Here is a 20,730-nt window from a genome sequence, read left to right on the forward strand (position 1 = left end):
CGCTTTGTCATTTGCCTGTGTGGCAGTGAAGGATTTAATTCGGTTTGTTATCATTTTTGTTTGACAGGCAGCTGTTAATTTCTGTTAGATCGTTGGCTGGCTGGTTGTTCATCATTTCTAAATGGATTTAAATCTGCAAGCCTGTTTAAGGTTGTGTTTACAAGTAAGCATACTTGTACTTTGATAACTGCATTATTTAAAGTTAAAGAAAAATCAGGAGTTATCTTGTGGTGCTCATAATATACAGTAGCCTAGGCTACCCGGGCTGGGTAACGTTAGGTGCGAATTTTGATTAATAATATGTTCTGTGATAATAAATATATAAAACGCCATGTGGAATAGCCGATTGCTGACTGTCTTTCCTGTTATTGTTATCCTGCAGTGTTAATTTAGTCGGATGACTGACGTTATTTATTGTCGGGAGTCACGACTTCTAGGTGCATTTAAAGGGGCCGGGGGCTGTGTCTGTCATGTGTGAGCCGCTGCAAACGGCTTTTAATTTTTGGTAACGCATGAGTACTCTAACGCGTTACTTTTATGAATAGGTAACGCTGTATCATAACTGATTACTTTTAATTGATGGTAACTTTGTAACCTAACTAACTACTTTCCAAAGTAACTATACCCAACACTGTCAATGTATCCTCAGAGTTTGACTGTTTTGCTATTGCAGGGGATTTTATCTTCACATAGATAATGAAGAAAACTACAAAAAAAATTCCAAACGGTTCCAAATACCTTTGACCTGATTCAGCATGTGCATGGACCCACACATAAAGGTGGACACACTCTAGATTTAATCATCATTAGGGGTCTAAACATTTCATCCATTGTTATTAAGGACGTAGCACTTTCTGATCACTTCTGCATTCTCTTTGATATATTGATCTCTGCTACCACTGAATCTAGATCTGTCTCTGTCAGAAGGAGATGCATTAACGAGAACACAAGTGTACTATTTATGGAGGCTATATCTTTAACACCAAGCATTTCTGCAGACTCTGTTGATATTCTCCTTGATTCCTTCAACTCAAAAGTTAAGAATGTTATTGATGATATTGCTCCAATAATAGTCAGTAAGAAAACAAACAGACAGAAATCAGTTTGGAGAAGATCAACAGCAGTTCAGACTATGAAAAGACAATGCAGAAAAGCCGAGCGGATGTGGAGGAAGACGAAACTTGAAATTCACTATAGCATCTATAAAGACAGCCTTCATGCTTTTAATGTGAAACTAGCCATTTTCTCATCTTCTCAGACCTTATAAACAGTAACTTAAACAACACTCAAACTCTTTTTGCCGCTGTTGAGAGACTGACAAACCCCCCAAGTCAGATTCCCAGTGAAATGCTCTCAGACAGCAAATGCAATGAGTTTGCTTCCTGAGAAGATCATCAATATCAGGAAGGCAATTGGCACATCCTCAAGCAATGCAGGGGTCAGACAGATTTGGCCACAATATCAAAAAGATACTATGTCTACTTTTGAAGCAATTGATAGCAAAAATTTGGAAGAAATAGTGCAGCACCTAAAATCATCAACCTGCTATCTTGACACACTTCCTACATCTTTTTTCAAAAGTGTGCTTAACTGTTTAGAAGCAGATCTCTTAAAAGTGGTGAACGCCTAATTTCTTTCTGAGACATTTCCAAACTCCCTGAAAACTGCAGGTTTAAGCCCATCCTGAAAAAGAGCAATCTTGATAACACCATTTTGAGCAATTATAGACCAATATCTAATCTTCCTTTTATAGGTAAAATGATAGAAAAGGTAGTTGTTAGTCAGCTAAACAAATACTTAAACTCAAATGGATACCTGGACAATTTTCAATCTGGTTTCCGATCGCATCATATTCGCTCAAATTCTGACTCTGGCAAAATATCAGTGATGGTATTGTTGATCTCAGTGCTGGGTTTGACACTGTCGATTATAACATACTACTAGAGAGACTGGAAAACTGGGTCGGGCTTTCTGTGATGGTAATCAAATGGTTCAGGTCATACTTACAAGGGAGAGGCTATTATGTTAGTCTAGGAGACCATAAGTCTAAGTGGACGTCCATGACATGTGGAGTCCCACAAGGGTCAATTCTTGCACCGCTCTTGTTTAGCTTGTATATGCTTCCACTAAGTCAAATAATGAGAAAGAACCAAATTGCCAATCACAGCTATGCTGATTATACCCAGATTTACCTAGCCTTATCTCCAAATGACTACAGCCCCATTGACTCCCTCTGCCAATGTATCGGTGAAATTAATAGTTGGATGTGCCAGAACTTTCTTCAGTTAAACAAGGAAAAAACTGAAGTTATTGCATTTGGAAACAAAGATGAAGTTTTCAAGGTGAATACCTTGACTTTAAGGGTCAAACAACTAAAAATCAAGTCAGGAATCTTGGTGTGATTCTGGAGACAGACCTTAGTTTCAGTAGTCATGTCAAAGTAGTAAATAAATCAGCATACTATCATCTAAAAAAACATTGCATGAATTAGATCTTTTGTTTCCAGTCAAGACTTGGAGAAACTTGTTCATGCCTTTATCACCAGCAGGGTGGACTATCGTAATGGGCTCCTCACTGGCCTTCCCAAAAAGACCATTAGACAGCTGCAGCTCATCCAGAACGCTGCTGCCAGGATTCTGACTAGAACCAGAAAATCTGAGCATATCACACCAGTCCTCAGGTCCTAACACTGGCTTCAAGTTACATTTAGGATTGATTTTAAAGTACTTTTACTCGTCTATAAATCACTAAATGACCTAGGACCTTTTTACTTTCTTTTATGTTAAGCACCTTGAATTACCATTGTGTACGAAATGTGCTATATAAATAAACTTGCCTTGCCTTGCCTAGACAAATCTAGAAATTAGACTGATGCAAACATGGGTCATGTGACAGAACCTGATCCTCAAAAATCATTAACAAAACTATGCAAGCAAAAACTCATTTTTGGCCAACTCATTCTAGAAATGTTAATTTTTGATAATAAAATAAAAAAACTAAAAAGAATATTCCTAGAATGTTAGAAATTGGTTCCCAAAGAGGAACCTATGTTAATGTTAAGGGAATGTTTGGGTTCGCATGCAATGTTTGGATTGTGCCAAAATATGTCCTGCATGTTATTTTATTGCCGGTATGTTAAATTATACACTGAATGTTAAAATAATTAATTTGAATGAAAGTTGAATGTTTTGATTTTGTTGTTGTTGTTGTTGTTTACTTCAATTAAATATTCAGTGGAAAAATGTGTGTCCTGAAGCAAAGCCAGTTGAAAGCCACTCCTACTTGTGATTTGCATTTGATACTCATTTGCATCTGTGCCAGAACAAGAAGCAGCTGTTCTTATAATATGATGAGCCTCACTTCAACTTCTACCTGTGTATATTGTGCCTTGATCAGTAACAATGCTTAAAACTCCCAGGTAAAAATATTTTATGACATAGACGTCATCGTGTGTAGCATGCCCTCTTTTTGAAACATGTTATATCAACTATTTTTGTGACTTTAATAAGATTTAAGGGGTCATACGATGCGATTTCCTGTTTTCATTTCTCTCTGGAATGTATGAAATGCATATATAAGATCCGTAAAGTCGCAAAGATGAAAGTCTCAAATACAAAGAGATATTCTTAACAAAAGTTAAAACTTATCCATGTATTCTTAAAACGCTTTATTCAAACGCCCCCACAAATCTACATCACTGTTGGTAGATTTCCATAACAGCGCCCAAATTTATACATAATGAAAGAAGTCATCATTTTTATTCTCCCTGTAGTATTGTTGCCGCCGATGTGGGTTTCCAAATATGGTAAGGGGTGTAACATTTCGGTCACATGCTTGAGGTATTCGGCCAATCAAAACGCATGGGATAGCTGGCCAATCAGAGCACACCACACTTTTTAGAACAATGAGCTTTGTAAAAATTGACACATTTCGGAAAGATGGGGCAGAGAGCAACAACAATAATGTACGGTACATGTAAAATAATGTTTTTTTTTTTTTTTTTACCTTAAACCACGTGCACACATTGAATTACACCAAATACACAAAATAATGGTACTTTAAACATCGTCATATGACCCCTTTGGTAAAAATGCTACATAAAACCCTGTATGAGATAAAATAACAATAAAGAAGTACAATGTGCTAGAGGTCATATGTAAGAGAACTGAAATTCAGTCAGTTGTTGCTGATTTATATATTATTAAATGTAGAGTGCAGCAGAGTAACCTGATTACATACAGTAGTGCTCTACATTTAGACACTGGATCTGAATTGTTGAATCGTTTTGGTTTTGAGCTCACTGAAAGGATACTGCCTTCTTTGCTTGTCTCCTGCATGCTCTCCATTCCTGGAAGAGCAGCTGCCACACGTCGAAACAGCTGCGGGAGAAAAGAGAGAATGTTGTTAGAGACTTCAGCTGTGACAGTAACCAGAACACTTCATACAAAAATTTTGTCTTTAAAGTCAGTGGGTAGTGGTATATGCTCTGCAACCATTTTAAAAGTCATTTTAGAAGAAATTATGCAATTGGACAAAGTATTGGGTATTGTCATGAGGGTGAAAAATGTCCACACAAATTGTGTAACAGGTTCATCTGGTCACATGAATTTGCTGAGTTGACCATGAAGACCAACAGACCACTGCTTGCTTTGAAATATAATATGTAAGTAAATATCAGCAGTATTCAATATTTTCTTGGTTATTTCCTTTATGTGGTATACTTTACATAGAGTCAAAAATACTTGGAATAGTCTTGCAACGGCCCTGTGTCACACTGTGCAGCCTTCTAGCAGCAACCATGAGCTGAACCATTTTTAAACCTGTAAAAAAGTGATTTGTAGCAAAGTGGACTTTCTCTGGTGCATTGAAGCAGACCTGCTCTGTTATATATAGTAATAGAAATGAAGATCTCATGCAACTACTTCTTTTCAGAATCATAAATGTCACAGACTAAAACACCTGCTGACCTTTAAAGTAGACTATGAGTAGAAGATGATAAAGGGACCACAAAAAGCACTTAGTCCGGCTCTGCTTTCTGAAACTTGCAATGCATTGCTAGCATACCGCTCCTAGCAGAGCAATTAATGGCCCACCACACACCTCCATTACAGCCATCCTCTATAAAGGGTTACTCCCAGAAGCTATATGAGGCTATACTACAATGATATATAGCCCCACTCACTCCCAATCATATCAAACAGGGCAGTTAGCTTATGTAGCCAACACCACCCCTCTCGTTTCATGCCATCAATCACAGTGGATGAGCCACAGGGAAATGGGACACACTGGACCATTAAGCAGAACGGGTCAGAAAAAAGGCTCATTTTGTTAACTACCTTCAGGTCATTGTTTTTGACAGAAAAGACAAAGAGAGTCATAATCTAGCTCGGACAAAAACAAAAGAACTCAGAACCATTCCACTTAAGGAAAACACAGACAGGCCCATGCACCCATGGCATACAGTGTCACATTTTTCATTTTACAAATAAGCTGTTAGCACAACACAACTGTGTAATTGTTAGCTAACATATATATGTACAACAACTGTTTGCAATTTTATGTTCTTTCTCATTCATCTTTTTGTCTCTAATTAGTTGCCTCTTCTTCAATACAACACTTGTGTTTTCTTGGGGATACTAAATGGAGGAAAATCTGTTTTATATAGAGATTAAAACCCTAATACAAAACTTGCTAAATTTTTACAAAAAATAAAAATAAAACTTATTTCCTTAATATTTTGTACTGTTTATAAAATTATGGTGTCCCCAAAATAATGTTTTGGGAGGTTATTAGTTTTAGCTCACTTATGGGTACACATATGTCCTCGAAATATGGTTAAGTAGCCCCACACAAGTAAACACACTTCACTGCATTCAAATTAAGACTGAGAAGAAAATGAATCACTTTATTATATTATACTTAAGTATGGACTTTTTCAAAACTGAAAATAAACCAGGTTCTTGCTATGCATCTATAATGAAACTTAATATTATCAGCAATGAAACACTGCTATACAACAAATGACTATTATTATCATCATCTTCATCAAAACTTGTTGAGCATGCATTATTTACACAAGAATTCAATTTTATCCTGGAAAGGATCTGACACCCTACAATTCTTCAGTCAATGTTTGAGTCATTATTTTGCAATTACCTCTGCGAGGTAATCAGTTTAACTAATGTTGCTGTTATTGGAGAAACAAATAAGACATTTTCAGTACTGATCGTAATCTCAGATGAATCCAGTTCCCTGCTCCAGACAACACAAGTCTGCAAGCAAGCACCTGCTCCAGTCAACCACACACACATACATGTGCAACAATGTAAAGGCTTGGAAATCTTCTTAGTTTGTAATGGAGACCAGAACAAATAGACTCCACGTCTGGTGACAATAATATGTTGTGTCAGAGATTTACAGTCTTATAGTGTTGTCTTGTACTGTCAGTGTTAAGCTCCTATGAAACAGTGATACGTGGCTTTGAGAAGAATAAAGGCTTACTGTCCAGTACAGCTGATGGAACAATGCACAATAATACAGCTTCTCAATACTATAAGCCTCATGCATTTTGTGAATGTTTCAAATGGTAATGGTAAAATGGAGTATTGTGATTGTGTTCAAAGCAGTTGTAAAATAAACCTGACACATTCTATATTAATGGGTAGTATAAATATAGTTTTATTAATAATAATAGTATATATATATATATATATATATATATATATATATACACACACACACACACACACACACACACACACACACACACACACGTCAGACACACCTAAAATTACTTTAATAAGGCAAACTGGTTTTATCTCTCCAAACCTTGGCACTTTAGTCATCATGAATCATGCTTTCAGTTGCACCTCAGAAGAGAAATCAGAACGAACACAGAGCATTTCTCACACCTACATGCTGTGGCCGCTCTTTCCACTGACAGAGCGAGGTGTTTAGGTAAAACTCACCTGTTTCACATTGTAGCCTGTCTTGGCACTGGTCTCGATAAACATCACACTCAGCTCCTTGGCCCGCTGCTCGCCTTCCTCAATCGTGATTTGCCTGTGAAAAGGGTTTATTCTTGAGTTTATTTATAAAATATTATTAAACTGTGATGACCCCTTCTGAAAAACCATGAATTTCCACTCTGGTTTAGTGGTGGTCTGGATACTGGACCAACACAGCCATGCTGATCACCAACATAGCCCTATCTATCTGTCTGTCTGTCGCTCTGTCTGTCTATCTATTCCATGTAATATTCCATGTAACATTTTCCCCTCCAGTAGATATATTATACTTACATTTTCCACTCAATTATAGTTTTAGAGGATAGAAAATGTATACATAAAAAAAAAAACTTAATTATATAATTTTAGACTGTGGAAAAAACTATCTTTAAAGAAAAAAAAAAGTTGTTTGAGAGCATTAAAAATAATATTTCTTTTTAGTTGTTTGGGCTTGTTTTAATCTTTTATATATATATATATATATATATATATATATATATATATATATATATATATATATTATACAGTATTATATTCACCTATATAAAGGTCCCCTTGGATGTTTGCTGAGTCCCCTTAGTAGGGGGCACCTGGTTGAGAACCAGTGTAACACATATGTTTTAAAAGAGAGAGATATTTGGGGGAAATATTTGTAAGAATAATTTCAAAAGCATCAAGATGGGTATATTTAAACATGGCATTAACAGCTCAGATAATTGGCTCAAAAACAATTGCATCCAGAAAAAGAGCACAAAGATTGCAGATCTATCTCCGACTTTGTGCACCAGCTGAGCAACAGACATTTAGATGAATGGCAATGGGCTGAAGGAATAGTTTTTCCAGACCTCCTTGGTCAAGAGACAAACATACCAACATCAAAAACACAAAACATGCTGGTGAGCAGCTACTGAATACTGGTCTTGGCAGGAGGGATTCCATTAAGAATAATGGCAAAGAGAGACCACATTACCAGGACTACACATGAATAATCATTCTGTCAGTAATGGTGACCACTATCACGAAACTGCCCAGCCTTCACAGTAGTCCAACAAGATAAATGAAAACAGCAATAATGGAAATGTGGTTTTTGATAAAGTGGTTAGTGGGTCACAGATTATGACTGGAGTATTATCAGACTGCACAGGCTGAGACTGAGACTGAGACAATGGCATCAGTCATTGCCTCCCCACCCTCATCTCTGCTAACTCTAATTAATTGATGTTGAAACTGATTAATTGCACAAAGGGAAGGCTCATTAATTAAGCCTCATTTGTATGACACACTTGTGGCATTAATCTATGTCTGTGACTATGGAGCTTGTTTATGTACAGTTTTGTTCAAAATAATAGCAGTACAATGTGACTAACCAGAATAATCAAGGTTTTTCGTATTTGTTTTATTGCTACGTGGCAAACAAGTTACCAGTAGGTTCAGTAGATTCTCAGAAAACAAATGAGACCCAGCATTCATGATATGCACGCTCTTAAGGCTGTGCAATTGGGCAATTAGTTGAATTAGTTGAAAGGGGTGTGTTCAAAAAAATAGCAGTGTGGCATTCAATCACTGAGGTCATAAATTTTGTCAAGAAACAGGTGTGAATCAGGTGGCCCCTATTTAAGGATGAAGCCAACACTTGTTGAACATGCATTTGAAAGCTGAGGAAAATGGGTCGTTCAAGACATTGTTCAGAAGAACAGCGTACTTTGATTAAAAAGTTGATTAGAGAGGGGAAAACCTATAAAGAGGTGCAAAAAATGATAGGCTGTTCAGCTAAAATGATCTCCAATGCCTTAAAATGGAGAGCAAAACCAGAGAGACGTGGAAGAAAACGGAAGACAACCATCAAAATGGATAGAAGAATAACCAGAATGGCAAAGGCTCAGCCAATGATCACCTCCAGGATGATCAAAGACAGTCTGGAGTTACCTGTAAGTACTGTGACAGTTAGAAGACGTCTGTGTGAAGCTAATCTATTTTCAAGAATCCCCCGCAAAGTCCCTCTGTTAAAAAAAAGGCATGTGCAGAAGAGGTTACAATTTGCCAAAGAACACATCAACTGGCCTAAAGAGAAATGGAGGAACATTTTGTGGACTGATGAGAGTAAAATTGTTCTTTTTGGGTCCAAGGGCCACAGGCAGTTTGTGAGACGACCCCCAAACTCTGAATTCAAGCCACAGTACACAGTGAAGACAGTGAAGCATGGAGGTGCAAGCATCATGATATGGGCATGTTTCTCCTACTATGGTGTTGGGCCTGTTTATTGCATACCAGGGATCATGGATCAGTTTGCATATGTTAAAACACTTGAAGAGGTCATGTTGCCCTATGCTGAAGAGGACATGCCCTTGAAATGGTTGTTTCAACAAGACAATGACCCAAAACACACTAGTAAACGGGCAAAGTCTTGGTTCCAAACCAACAAAATTAATGTTATGGAGTGGCCAGCCCAATCTCCAGACCTTAATCCAATTGAGAACTTGTGGGGTGATATCAAAAATGCTGTTTCTGAAGCAAAACCAAGAAATGTGAATGAATTGTGGAATGTTGTTAAAGAATCATGGAGTGGAATAACAGCTGAGAGGTGCCACAAGTTGGTTGACTCCATGCCACACAGATGTCAAGCAGTTTTAAAAAACTGTGGTCCTACAACTAAATATTAGTTTAGTGATTCACAGGATTGCTAAATCCCAGAAAAAAAAATGTTTGTACAAAATAGTTTTGAGTTTGTACAGTCAAAGGTAGACACTGCTATTTTTTTGAACACACCCCTTTCAACTAATTGCCCAATTGCACAGCCTTAAGAGCGTGCATATCATGAATGCTGGGTCTTGTTTGTTTTCTGACAATCTACTGAACCTACTGGTAACTTGTTTGCCACGTAGCAATAAAAAATATACTAAAAACCTTGATTATTCTGGTTAGTCACATTGTACTGCTATTATTTTGAACAATACTGTATAAATGTGACAGAGTTTGGGAGGTGGCTGAGAGAAATAAGTAGGCTGAAGAGACTAGCTGTATCTCAGAGCAGTGGGACGTGAATAGGACATGCTGTTTTAAACCACTGAGCTCTGTCTGCTGGGACAACCGTGATGTAACCACCCAAACTCTTTTGTTATCCTCACAGACAGGAGCTCAGAGGCATTTGTGAGTTTACTTAACTCATGAATTGCATTCTGGGCTCGCTGCGTCTCAAAGTATACAGCTCATTCTCTGTAAATGGTGCCAGTTGTGGCCCCAAGACTTGCTATTGATATAATTACTGTGATACTGAACTAAATTACATAATTTGATTGAAACACACTCTAAATAGAATTACATTTAAGTACTGTAAATTACAAAACTAAAAAACATCTTATCATTTGCATAACCCTGCTGAAAATAACATTTTAATTGTAAAAAAAATAATAATAATCTAAAAAAAAAAAAAAAACCTTTATTGACTGTCTATGCAGTGTTTTTTTTTTTTAAATGCTTTTTCATTCAATTTCTGTTCCCCTTTAAAATTATATAAATATATGCAATATGCAGTGAAACACACCACCATTCAAACGTTTAGGGCAGTAAGATTGATTGATTGATTTTTTTGTTTGATTGATTGATTTTTATTTATGTATTCATTTATTTATTTATTTTTGAATTAATACCTCTTTTTTGATACACTAAACTTATCAGTAAATATGTTAATGTTACAAAATGTTTAACAAATGATCAAAGAATCCCCGAAAACCCTTTTTTAAAGAAAGAAATCAGCACATTAGATGCACCAAATCTGCATATTAGATTGATTTCTAAAGAACTGTGTGACACTGAATAGATGAGTATTTTTTTTTAAATTGAATTTAGGATAAAAGTGCAGCCTTGGTTAGCATAAGATACTTTCAAAAATGGTACTTTAAACAAATATGGTTTTCAATAGTTGATTCTTACATGCAGTATATACAGTATTGTTCAAAATAATAGCAGTACAATGTGACTAACCAGAATAATCAAGGTTTTTAGTATATTTTTTATTGCTACGTGGCAAACAAGTTACCAGTAGGTTCAGTAGATTGTCAGAAAACAAACAAGACCCAGCATTCATGATATGCACGCTCTTAAGGCTGTGCAATTGGGCAATTAGTTGAAAGGGGTGTGTTCAAAAAAATAGCAGTGTCTACCTTTGACTGTACAAACTCAAAACTATTTTGTACAAAAAAAAAAAATTTCTGGGATTTAGCAATCCTGTGAATCACTAAACTAATATTTAGTTGTATGACCACAGTTTTTTAAAACTGCTTGACATCTGTGTGGCATGGAGTCAACCAACTTGTGGCACCTCTCAGCTGTTATTCCACTCCATGATTCTTTAACAACATTCCACAATTCATTCACATTTCTTGGTTTTGCTTCAGAAACAGCATTTTTGATATCACCCCACAAGTTCTCAATTGGATTAAGGTCTGGAGATTGGGCTGGCCACTCCATAACATTAATTTTGTTGGTTTGGAACCAAGACTTTGCCCGTTTACTAGTGTGTTTTGGGTCATTGTCTTGTTGAAACAACCATTTCAAGGGCATGTCCTCTTCAGCATAGGGCAACATGACCTCTTCAAGTATTTTAACATATGCAAACTGATCCATGATCCCTGGTATGCAATAAACAGGCCCAACACCATAGTAGGAGAAACATGCCCATATCATGATGCTTGCACCTCCATGCTTCACTGTCTTCACTGTGTACTGTGGCTTGAATTCAGAGTTTGGGGGTCGTCTCACAAACTGCCTGTGGCCCTTGGACCCAAAAAGAACAATTTTACTCTCATCAGTCCACAAAATGTTCCTCCATTTCTCTTTAGGCCAGTTGATGTGTTCTTTGGCAAATTGTAACCTCTTCTGCACATGCCTTTTTTTTAACAGAGGGACTTTGCGGGGGATTCTTGAAAATAGATTAGCTTCACACAGACGTCTTCTAACTGTCACAGTACTTACAGGTAACTCCAGACTGGCTTTGATCATCCTGGAGGTGATCATTGGCTGAGCCTTTGCCATTCTGGTTATTCTTCTATCCATTTTGATGGTTGTCTTCCGTTTCCTTCCACATCTCTCTGGTTTTGCTCTCCATTTTAAGGCATTGGAGATCATTTTAGCTGAACAGCCTATCATTTTTTGCACCTCTTTATAGGTTTTCCCCTCTCTAATCAACTTTTTAATCAAAGTACGCTGTTCTTCTAAACAATGTCTTGAACGACCCATTTTCCTCAGCTTTCAAATGCATGTTCAACAAGTGTTGGCTTCATCCTTAAATAGGGGCCACCTGATTCACACCTGTTTCTTCACAAAATTGATGACCTCAGTGATTGAATGCAACACTGCTATTTTTTTGAACACACCCCTTTCAACTAATTCAACTAATTGCCCAATTGCACAGCCTTAAGAGCGTGCATATCATGAATGCTGGGTCTCATTTGTTTTCTGAGAATCTACTGAACCTACTGGTAACTTGTTTGCCACGTAGCAATAAAAAAATATACGAAAAACCTTGATTATTCTGGTTAGTCACATTGTACTGCTATTATTTTGAACAATACTGTATATTATTAATGACACAATGTGGCGATTAATTAATTAATTGCATGTCAACTCTGGCTGAGAAATTACCCCAAAAGATAATTTTAAGTCATAATTGTGTTAAATTAGAAAAGTCATAATGAGAAATAATTAAAACCGTGAACCATGAATATATACACAAATAAATACACATTTTATTTTATTATTATTTTTTTTTCAAATTAGAAGAACAGTTACAGAATTTAAAATGAACCACTTTAGGAATAATAAATAACTATATCTGCTTTACTGGATTAGACTACAAACAGTATTTAGGTAATAGTTGAAGAAACAACCACATGACAACTGATATTTGTTGAACCCTAATCTTAATATTGGGAACTACTTCATAACTGACATAACTGAATGTGACACAATGAGAAAGTTTTAACTCTTTTCTCATTAATGCACAGAACAAGTGTCAATATGCCTTCTGTTTATGTTATCCATTACTCAGTAATTTCTTAAATTACCAGCTATAGTAGTTGGATCATTAAGGATAAGGACCTTGACTTACTTCTGTCTCAGAGATAACATTAGGGCCTTTCGCACTGCCGGAACCTTTTCATAGTACCAGAACTATTTGTGGAACTACCCACTTTTGGTCGTTTTCACACCGCCGGAACTAGGTGCGATTTCAGTACCAGACTGCTTTTTTCAGAACCAAGTTAGCTCCTACTCTGGAGCAGGGTCTAACCAGCACAACTGGTATTACCCATGACGTAAGTATACATTGATTGGACAGATGCATTTGAAAACGTCCTCACCCGCCATGATTTAAAAAACTGTATATATTGTCAATTTATTTTTCGCAAGTATGATGAACAGTGATAGATGAACAGAAGGCACTTGTAGCAAATGTAGCACTGCCAGTTCTCATTGGAGATTCTTAGTCGACTCCCCCACCTCTCCCCTTTTTTTTGTTCTTTCAATCGATTTACTTATATGTCGATGTTCCATGTCCATTTGAAACCCGCAAGACACAACAAAGAGATGGCTCCGATCACAGCGTCCTCCATCCTCCTGTTGTTAACATTGTTGAACGCCACGCACAAATGGCATCACTGTTGACCGGATTAAGACATCCCCTAGTACACACTGTCGTTGCGAAAGCAACCCTTTAAATGGTACTTGGAAATAGTTCGCACAAAATCGTCTCAGAACTTTAGTACTGTACATTTAGTTCTGGAACTAAAGCGGTGCGAAATGCCCTACGGTCTCTTCAGAGGTGCAGTCCACTATTCATCAAAGGCAGAACTATGGAGGTAGTGTTCTTCCTTCAAAGCTACTGTGGCAATTAAAGAACTTGATGGATATGAACATCAGATGTGGTTTGATGTGCTTTTGTTTCATGATCAAAGTCCCTCCAAACAGTGCAGATATGTTTTTGATTTTACAATCAAAACCCTCAGGGAAGGCAAAGAGTGACAGGAGAAAAACTGCTAAAATATAAGAGACTTTTTTTTTTTTACATCTAAATAAAGTAAGTGACTTCAGAAAACCAATGCAAGGACTCCAAACCTGACCCTGAAGTCTGTCTCTGGCTGATGACAGTGCTTTTGAAGTCCCTCAGTAGCCACAAGCTAAATATTTTGATATTCATGCCACAAAAAGAAAGATGGGATAAGAGGACGTGTAGCACAAGTTATAAATGCTGATGGAGCAGAATGTCGTGTCAGCCTTAATTTCCTGCCTTCTCTGAATCTAAATAATAAATGTTTTAACCGGTGCTATACAGAAACAGTACAGCACACAAAGGTTTAGCATGCATGTGTCACTGAGTTGTTCAAAAAGTTGTTGTTATTACATTCAGGAGTCCTCAATTCTTCACTCACTCATTCCTTTTTATTACAAACTCTACAAAATGGCGAAAAAGCATTCAGCACAGCCGTTTGTACATACAGTTATCTTGACCTTGAAATTGTTGATTAATGTCCTGCAGGCTGTCAAAACCCATGCAACAACATTTTTTTCAAGTGTATAGTAAATAGATTTTGTTTGACACTCTAAATTGATATACAGTACTAGGTTGGGCTGAACATGTTTCTTTTCGTTTGGTATTGGCTCAAGGGTAGGTAATCTCAGCTGACATCAAGTAGGGTGTCTGGAAGAGAACAGTACCATCTGTTTCTTTGAGAAAGCAAACATCCTCTGGACAGAAATTCATGCATTACACCCAGACTGACTTTAAATCTGTTATTACAATAATATTACAACCTTAAATATAAGAAGTTTTGTTGTAAAAATTGTCTCTAACATTTGTTACACACACACACACACACACACACACACTTCTATTGTTTTTAAATATAGCTATGTAGTATGCACTGTAAAAATCAAATTGAAGTAAATAAAACAAAGATTATTGGATTATTTTTTTAAAGATAACACTCTTTCAGACTTTCTACTTCAAAATTTCATGTTCATAAAAGAGCCAAAAAATATACCAAAAAATATAAACAACTCAATTTTCAACACTGATAATAAATCAGCATATTAGAATGATTTTTGAAGGATCATGTGACTCTGGAGACTAGAGTAATTGCTGATTAAAAATGAAATGCTGCATCACATAAATAAATTATATTTTAAAATATATTAAAATAGGAAGCGTCTGAGTTACACATTGTAACCCTCGTTCCCTAAAGGAGGGAATGGAAACGTTAGGTTAGATGACGACGAATTGGAATCTCACTTAGAGGGACCAATCCACAGTGTAAACTGATCACAGCGTGAGTATAAGTAGACAGCATGTGCAGTGTATATTCAGATATTCGCTGAGGAGCCAAGCCGGTCAACTGACCACTCAGTGGTGGTAAAGAAGCTGAAGCGACAGGACGTGACGTCTTCATTCCCTCTTTCAGGGAATGAGGGCTACAATACATAACAAAGAAGTTCCCTTTCATTCAGTCACTCTCAACGTCACATTAGATAACTGACTATTTGGGATCCCTACAAAAGGGACACAGATACTGCCCCTTCCAGTGTCCTGTGGAAGCCTCCTGCACTCCTTCTTTTTGGCGTAGGCCAGGGCTTACCACAAGAAGACCAGCTACTGCTGCTATGGCACTACTCACTCGGAAAACATACCTGTACCACCTGGGGCAGGAAGATTGCGGAAGCCCTATCCTTCCCGAAAGAGGTTTTGGAAGCACTTACACATATGAACAACCATTAGGCGTATATGGAAGATTAGAGGTGATTGTAACCTTCTTGGAATTGGAAGTCTGCCGGGGGAACAAAAGCTCTTAGGCTCTTAGGCGATTCTGTGGATTTTACACATATGGGATCCACTTAGGTCTCTACATATGGAACTCAGCCCTACACTGGTTATTACAGATTCATCAAGTGAGGGTCTGGCAGCCATGTCTGGCTGCCGAGGGGACAGAGGAACTTGACAGGGTCTACGATATGGACTCTCTGGAGCAGTTCTAGCAAGCCGACCTGAAGCTGGGGCCTCTCAGTGGTTCTGTTCGTTTGAGGTGAGAACACATGAGGATACCAGCTCCACACGAAGGCTATAGAAATTTAGTGAACATGTTGGGGGTTTTGCCCATTCCGCAGCTCTACAAATATCTGTCAGCGAGGCACCATGAGCCAGCACCCAGGAGGATGCAACACTTCTAGTAGAGTGACCTCGCAACCTAAACTGGCAGGGCACACCCTGTGCCCGATAAGCCAGGGTGATGGCATCCACAATCCAGTGGGCCATTCTCTGCTTAGAGATGGCATTCCCCTTCTCCTGGCCTCTTTGACAGACAAAGAGCTGGTCTGAGGTCCTGAAGCTTTGCGTCCTGTCAAGTAGCATCTCAATGCCTGGGTGGGACAAATCAAAGCTAGTCACCTAGAACATCTGCATCCTATCCAGGGACCAGACATGAAGGTCTGGAAGCGAGTGCCGAGTCCCTCGGAGGAATCTGCCAAGGAGGGGATGTCAAGAGGAGCATCAGTTCCGGGAACCTAGTCCGAGTGGGCCAGGAAGGCACCACGAGCAGGACCTGCTCCACGTCCTCCCTGAGGCTCACTGGGGGAAACACATATTTGCAAAAGGCCCTGTGGACAGCTATATGCCAATGCGTCCTTGGTGAGTGTTCCCCCGGTCTCGGTCAAATCAGCTGGAGCATCTGGGAATGGAGTCTCCATTCTCCCGGGAGCGCAGCTCCTGCCAGCTCATTTGCCGGGTGGGGGCAGCAACTGAATGCCGGGGCAGGATTTGTTTGATAGCCTCTGTGCGGCAGAGAACTACTGGGCAATGTTCTCTACTGCGTCACCAAAGATGCTGGTCTGAGACATGGGGACATTTAAAAATCGAGTCTCGTCAATTTCCCTCATGTCAGCCAGACACAGCCTGAGATGGCGCTACTGGACCACCATACTGGATATTGCACAGCCCAGAGATTGCACCGTTAACTTCGTCACTCATAGTGCGAGGTCAGTAGTGGTACGGAATTCTTTGAGAACTTTTAGGTTGTGACCACCCTCATATGCAGGTCCTTCAGTGCCTTGGCCTAATGAACCTGTAACAACACCATTGCATGTACGGCAGAGGCAGCTTCTTCACAGGCCGCATAAGCACTGCTGGTCAGGGCCGACAAGTACTTAAAGGCCCGGGAGGGGAATAACAGCTTGCCCCGGCAGGTGACAGCGATATTTCAACACAATTGCATCGCAAATGACGCACACAGTGAGCTTATCATGCACCTCCGGGAAGAATGGCAAGAAGAGTGGGGCCCTGAGAACCAGAGTGAGCCACCCCAAGAAACCAATCATAAAGCATTTAGGGTACGGTACGTGGTGGAGGTTTCCACTCAAGCCCGACATGTTCGGGAAAGAACAGCCATCATTTCCGGATCTGAATCCAGCACCGCTGCTGTATCATCCTCTCCAGAAAGGTCTGGCTCACCCTCAGTCATCAGGGGGAGGACTGAAAGAAACAAGTGGTAACCCACAGGAGGGTCCAGCCTGTTCTCTCGGCAGCTCCACTGGCTGCAAAGTGCCGGCAGAAGGAGGAACCCTCGGAGGTTGGTTCCTCAGAAGGGAATTCCTCACCGTCACCATAAGACCAGTCCGGCCAGTGCCTGAAGTAGTTAAACGGCTCTGTGCAATACTTGATTCTGATTGGTCACTCACGCCATCCAGCAGTATGTTATTCCCAGATAACAATGGCCAAATTGAATAACAAACCGCTCATCCAGGTACTACGAGTTATCTTGACTGTTACTACTTATATGCTCAATGAGTCACTCTGCTATCATTGAATGTCTGGTGCCATCATGTGACTGAAAACACTTAACTAACTTGTCTTACAATGGAAGGCTTCAGCATTGATTTCAACATATACGGTAAAAATAAATATTTTTAACCCTGTAATAAGCGGGATAATGTACATCCAGCCCGTTGTTATCTCAGAATAAACCCCTTCAGGCTGATACAAGCCTAATCACCCTTTCTGGGTTTATTCTGAGATAACAACCGGCTGGATGTACATTATCTCTTACACACACACACACACACACACACACACACACACACATATATATATATATATATATATATATTCACTCACTGGCCACTTTATTATTTCTAGTATCGGGTTGGACCCCCTTTTGCCTTCAGAACTGCCTTAACTCATTGTGGCATAGATTAATCAAGGTGTTTGAAACATTCCTCAGAGATTTTGGTTCATATTGACATGATAGCATCACGCAGTTACTGCAGACTTGACAGCTGCACATCCATGATGTGAATCTCCCGTTCCACCACATCCCAAAGCTGCTCTATTGGATAGAGATCTGGTGACTGTGGAGGCCATTTGAGTAAAGTGAACTCATTGTCATGTTCAAGAAACCAGTCTGAGATGATTTGAGCTTTGCAACATGGTGCATTATTCTGCTGGAAGTGGCCATCAGAAGATGGGTACACTGTAGTCATAAAAGGGATGGACAAGGTCAGCAACAATACTCAGGTAGGCCATTTAAACAATGCTCAATTGGTACTAAGGGGCCCAAAGTTTGCCAAGAAAATATCCCCCACAACATTACACCACCACCAGCAGCCTGAACCATTTAGACAAGGCAGGATGGATCCATGCTTTCATGTTTTTTTATGCCAAATTCTGACCCTGACATCTGAATGTCACAGCAGAAATTGAGACTCATCAGACTGGGCAACGTTTTTCCAAACTTCTATTGTCCAACTGTGGTGAGCCCTACGTGAATTGTAGCTTCCTGTTTCCTGTTCTTAGCTGACAGTAGAGGTACCCAGTGTGGTCTTCTGCTGCTGTAGCCCATCTGCTTCAGGGTTCGATGTGTTGTGCTTTCTGCATACCTTTGTTATAACAACTGGTTTTTTGAGTTACTGTCACCTTTCTATCATCTCTAACCAGTCTGTCTATTCTCCTCTGACCTCTGACATCAACGGCATTTTCGTCCACACAACTGCCGCTTACTGGAAATTTTCTTTTTTTTTGACCATTCTCTGTAAACCCTAGAGATGGTTGTGTGTGAAAATCCCAGTAGATCAGCAGTTTTTGAAATACTCAGATCAGCCCGTCTTGCAACAACCAACAACCATTCCATGTTCAAAGTCACTTAAATCCCCTTTCTCCCCCATTCTGATGCTCGGTTTGAACTTCAGCAAGTCTTCTTCACCACGTATAGATGCTTAAATACATTGAGTTGCTGCCATGTGATTAGCTGATTAGAAATTTTTGTTAGCAAGCAATTGAACAGGTGTACCTAATAAAGTGGTCAGTGAGTGTATGTATATACACTCACTGTATGTGTACATACACTGTATATACCTATCCTCAATTCTGTCAAAAAATCAGTTTTGCCTAATTTGATAAAAAGATAATTCAAGTAATATATGCTTTAGTTTATTACATTCAATTATATTACAATTTACATATTAATTGCAAATAAGCAAATCTTACTTTTTGCAGTTAACATGGTCAACACTAACTTCCTTATATTTGATTAGTGACCTAGAGATTGTGCAGTCTAAACTATTCATATTTTGTCATAGCATTTCATTTATTGTCAAAAATAAAACTAATTTCCAGAATTAATTAATTATATACATATACTAAATACAGTATGTGATAATTGTTTTTATGTGTGCATATATTGTATGTATATATATATAAAAAAACAATTATTTATACACACATACCGCAGCAAATGTTCTGACAGGTTGCTCACTCCTGACTTATTACTGGGTGCCATGGCAACAGTCTGACCCAAGGTTTTTAATATCTTTCCTGTGCACGGAGATACTCACTGACTACACTGTGGCAGAGGATCCTCCTCCAATCATGTAACTGCTGTCTCAGTTGTCCAATCACGATTGCAGATCTAGTCACAATAGGAGCAGTTGGCAGGATAAGGTGCATGTGAAGCTTACAGAACATTGTCACCAGTAGTAGTACAGTATGTCTAATGTCATTAGGTTCATATTTAACAGAACTACTGTCCAAAATGCCAGGAGCTGCTTAACCTTTCACTTCCTCTTGCACAAAAACTACATGGTACTTTCTGCTGGGCACAAACACTTTAATCCTCTCCAGGGCATCGTGCCATCGTTGTACAAATCCCACAGTGTCTGTCTTCACAACAACTAATTCAGTATCATCTCCTGCTCTAAAGCCAGTCTTATCTTCTGTTGTCAAACAGCCTAAATCTACTCTCATTTGAATCAACAGGCAATATTCAACTATGTTACAACAGAAGGAGTGTTGTCTAAAATCACGAGACTGTCTAAACTCACAGCTTTAGATCATTAGATCATTTTAGATCTTTATCATTAACCTAGTTTTGTATTCAGAAGACTTGGAAATGTTTAGAAATGGGTGAAAAACGTTAATGTTTTTTAAATCTCTTATGCACAAAATGTATAAAAAACAGAAACATTGGGAAATAGGATCACCGTTTAAAATAATTTTCTTCCATTTTAATATATTTTACACATTTATTCCTGGGCATTCTAAAATTTTTTACACAATGCAAATCTATGAAATAATAAAAACTATATTTTTTGATAAAATTGTCCTTTCATCAATCACTACTCTAGTGCTCAGTGTCACGTGATCCTTCAGAAGTCATTCTAACATGTTGATTTTGTGCTCAATTAACTA

General features: G+C 38.5%; 1 protein-coding gene across 4 annotated transcripts in view; it reads right to left on the reverse strand.

The window, feature by feature from the left end:
* LOC127960227 (ras-related protein Rab-6B) overlaps nucleotides 1-20,730 on the reverse strand; it is a 93,221-nt gene that overhangs the window by 9,316 nt on the left and 63,175 nt on the right. For all 4 annotated transcript variants that reach the window (XM_052559844.1, XM_052559842.1, XM_052559843.1 and 1 more), the window contains exons 5-6: nucleotides 6,969-7,062; nucleotides 4,313-4,379 (exon numbers count right to left, since the gene is read on the reverse strand). In XM_052559844.1, the coding sequence (XP_052415804.1) occupies nucleotides 4,313-4,379; nucleotides 6,969-7,062 (161 nt within the window). The remainder of the gene's footprint in view (nucleotides 1-4,312; nucleotides 4,380-6,968; nucleotides 7,063-20,730) is intronic.

Source organism: Carassius gibelio, chromosome B6 (assembly GCF_023724105.1).
Source record: "Carassius gibelio isolate Cgi1373 ecotype wild population from Czech Republic chromosome B6, carGib1.2-hapl.c, whole genome shotgun sequence".
In the NCBI taxonomy this organism is placed as follows: domain Eukaryota; kingdom Metazoa; phylum Chordata; class Actinopteri; order Cypriniformes; family Cyprinidae; genus Carassius; species Carassius gibelio.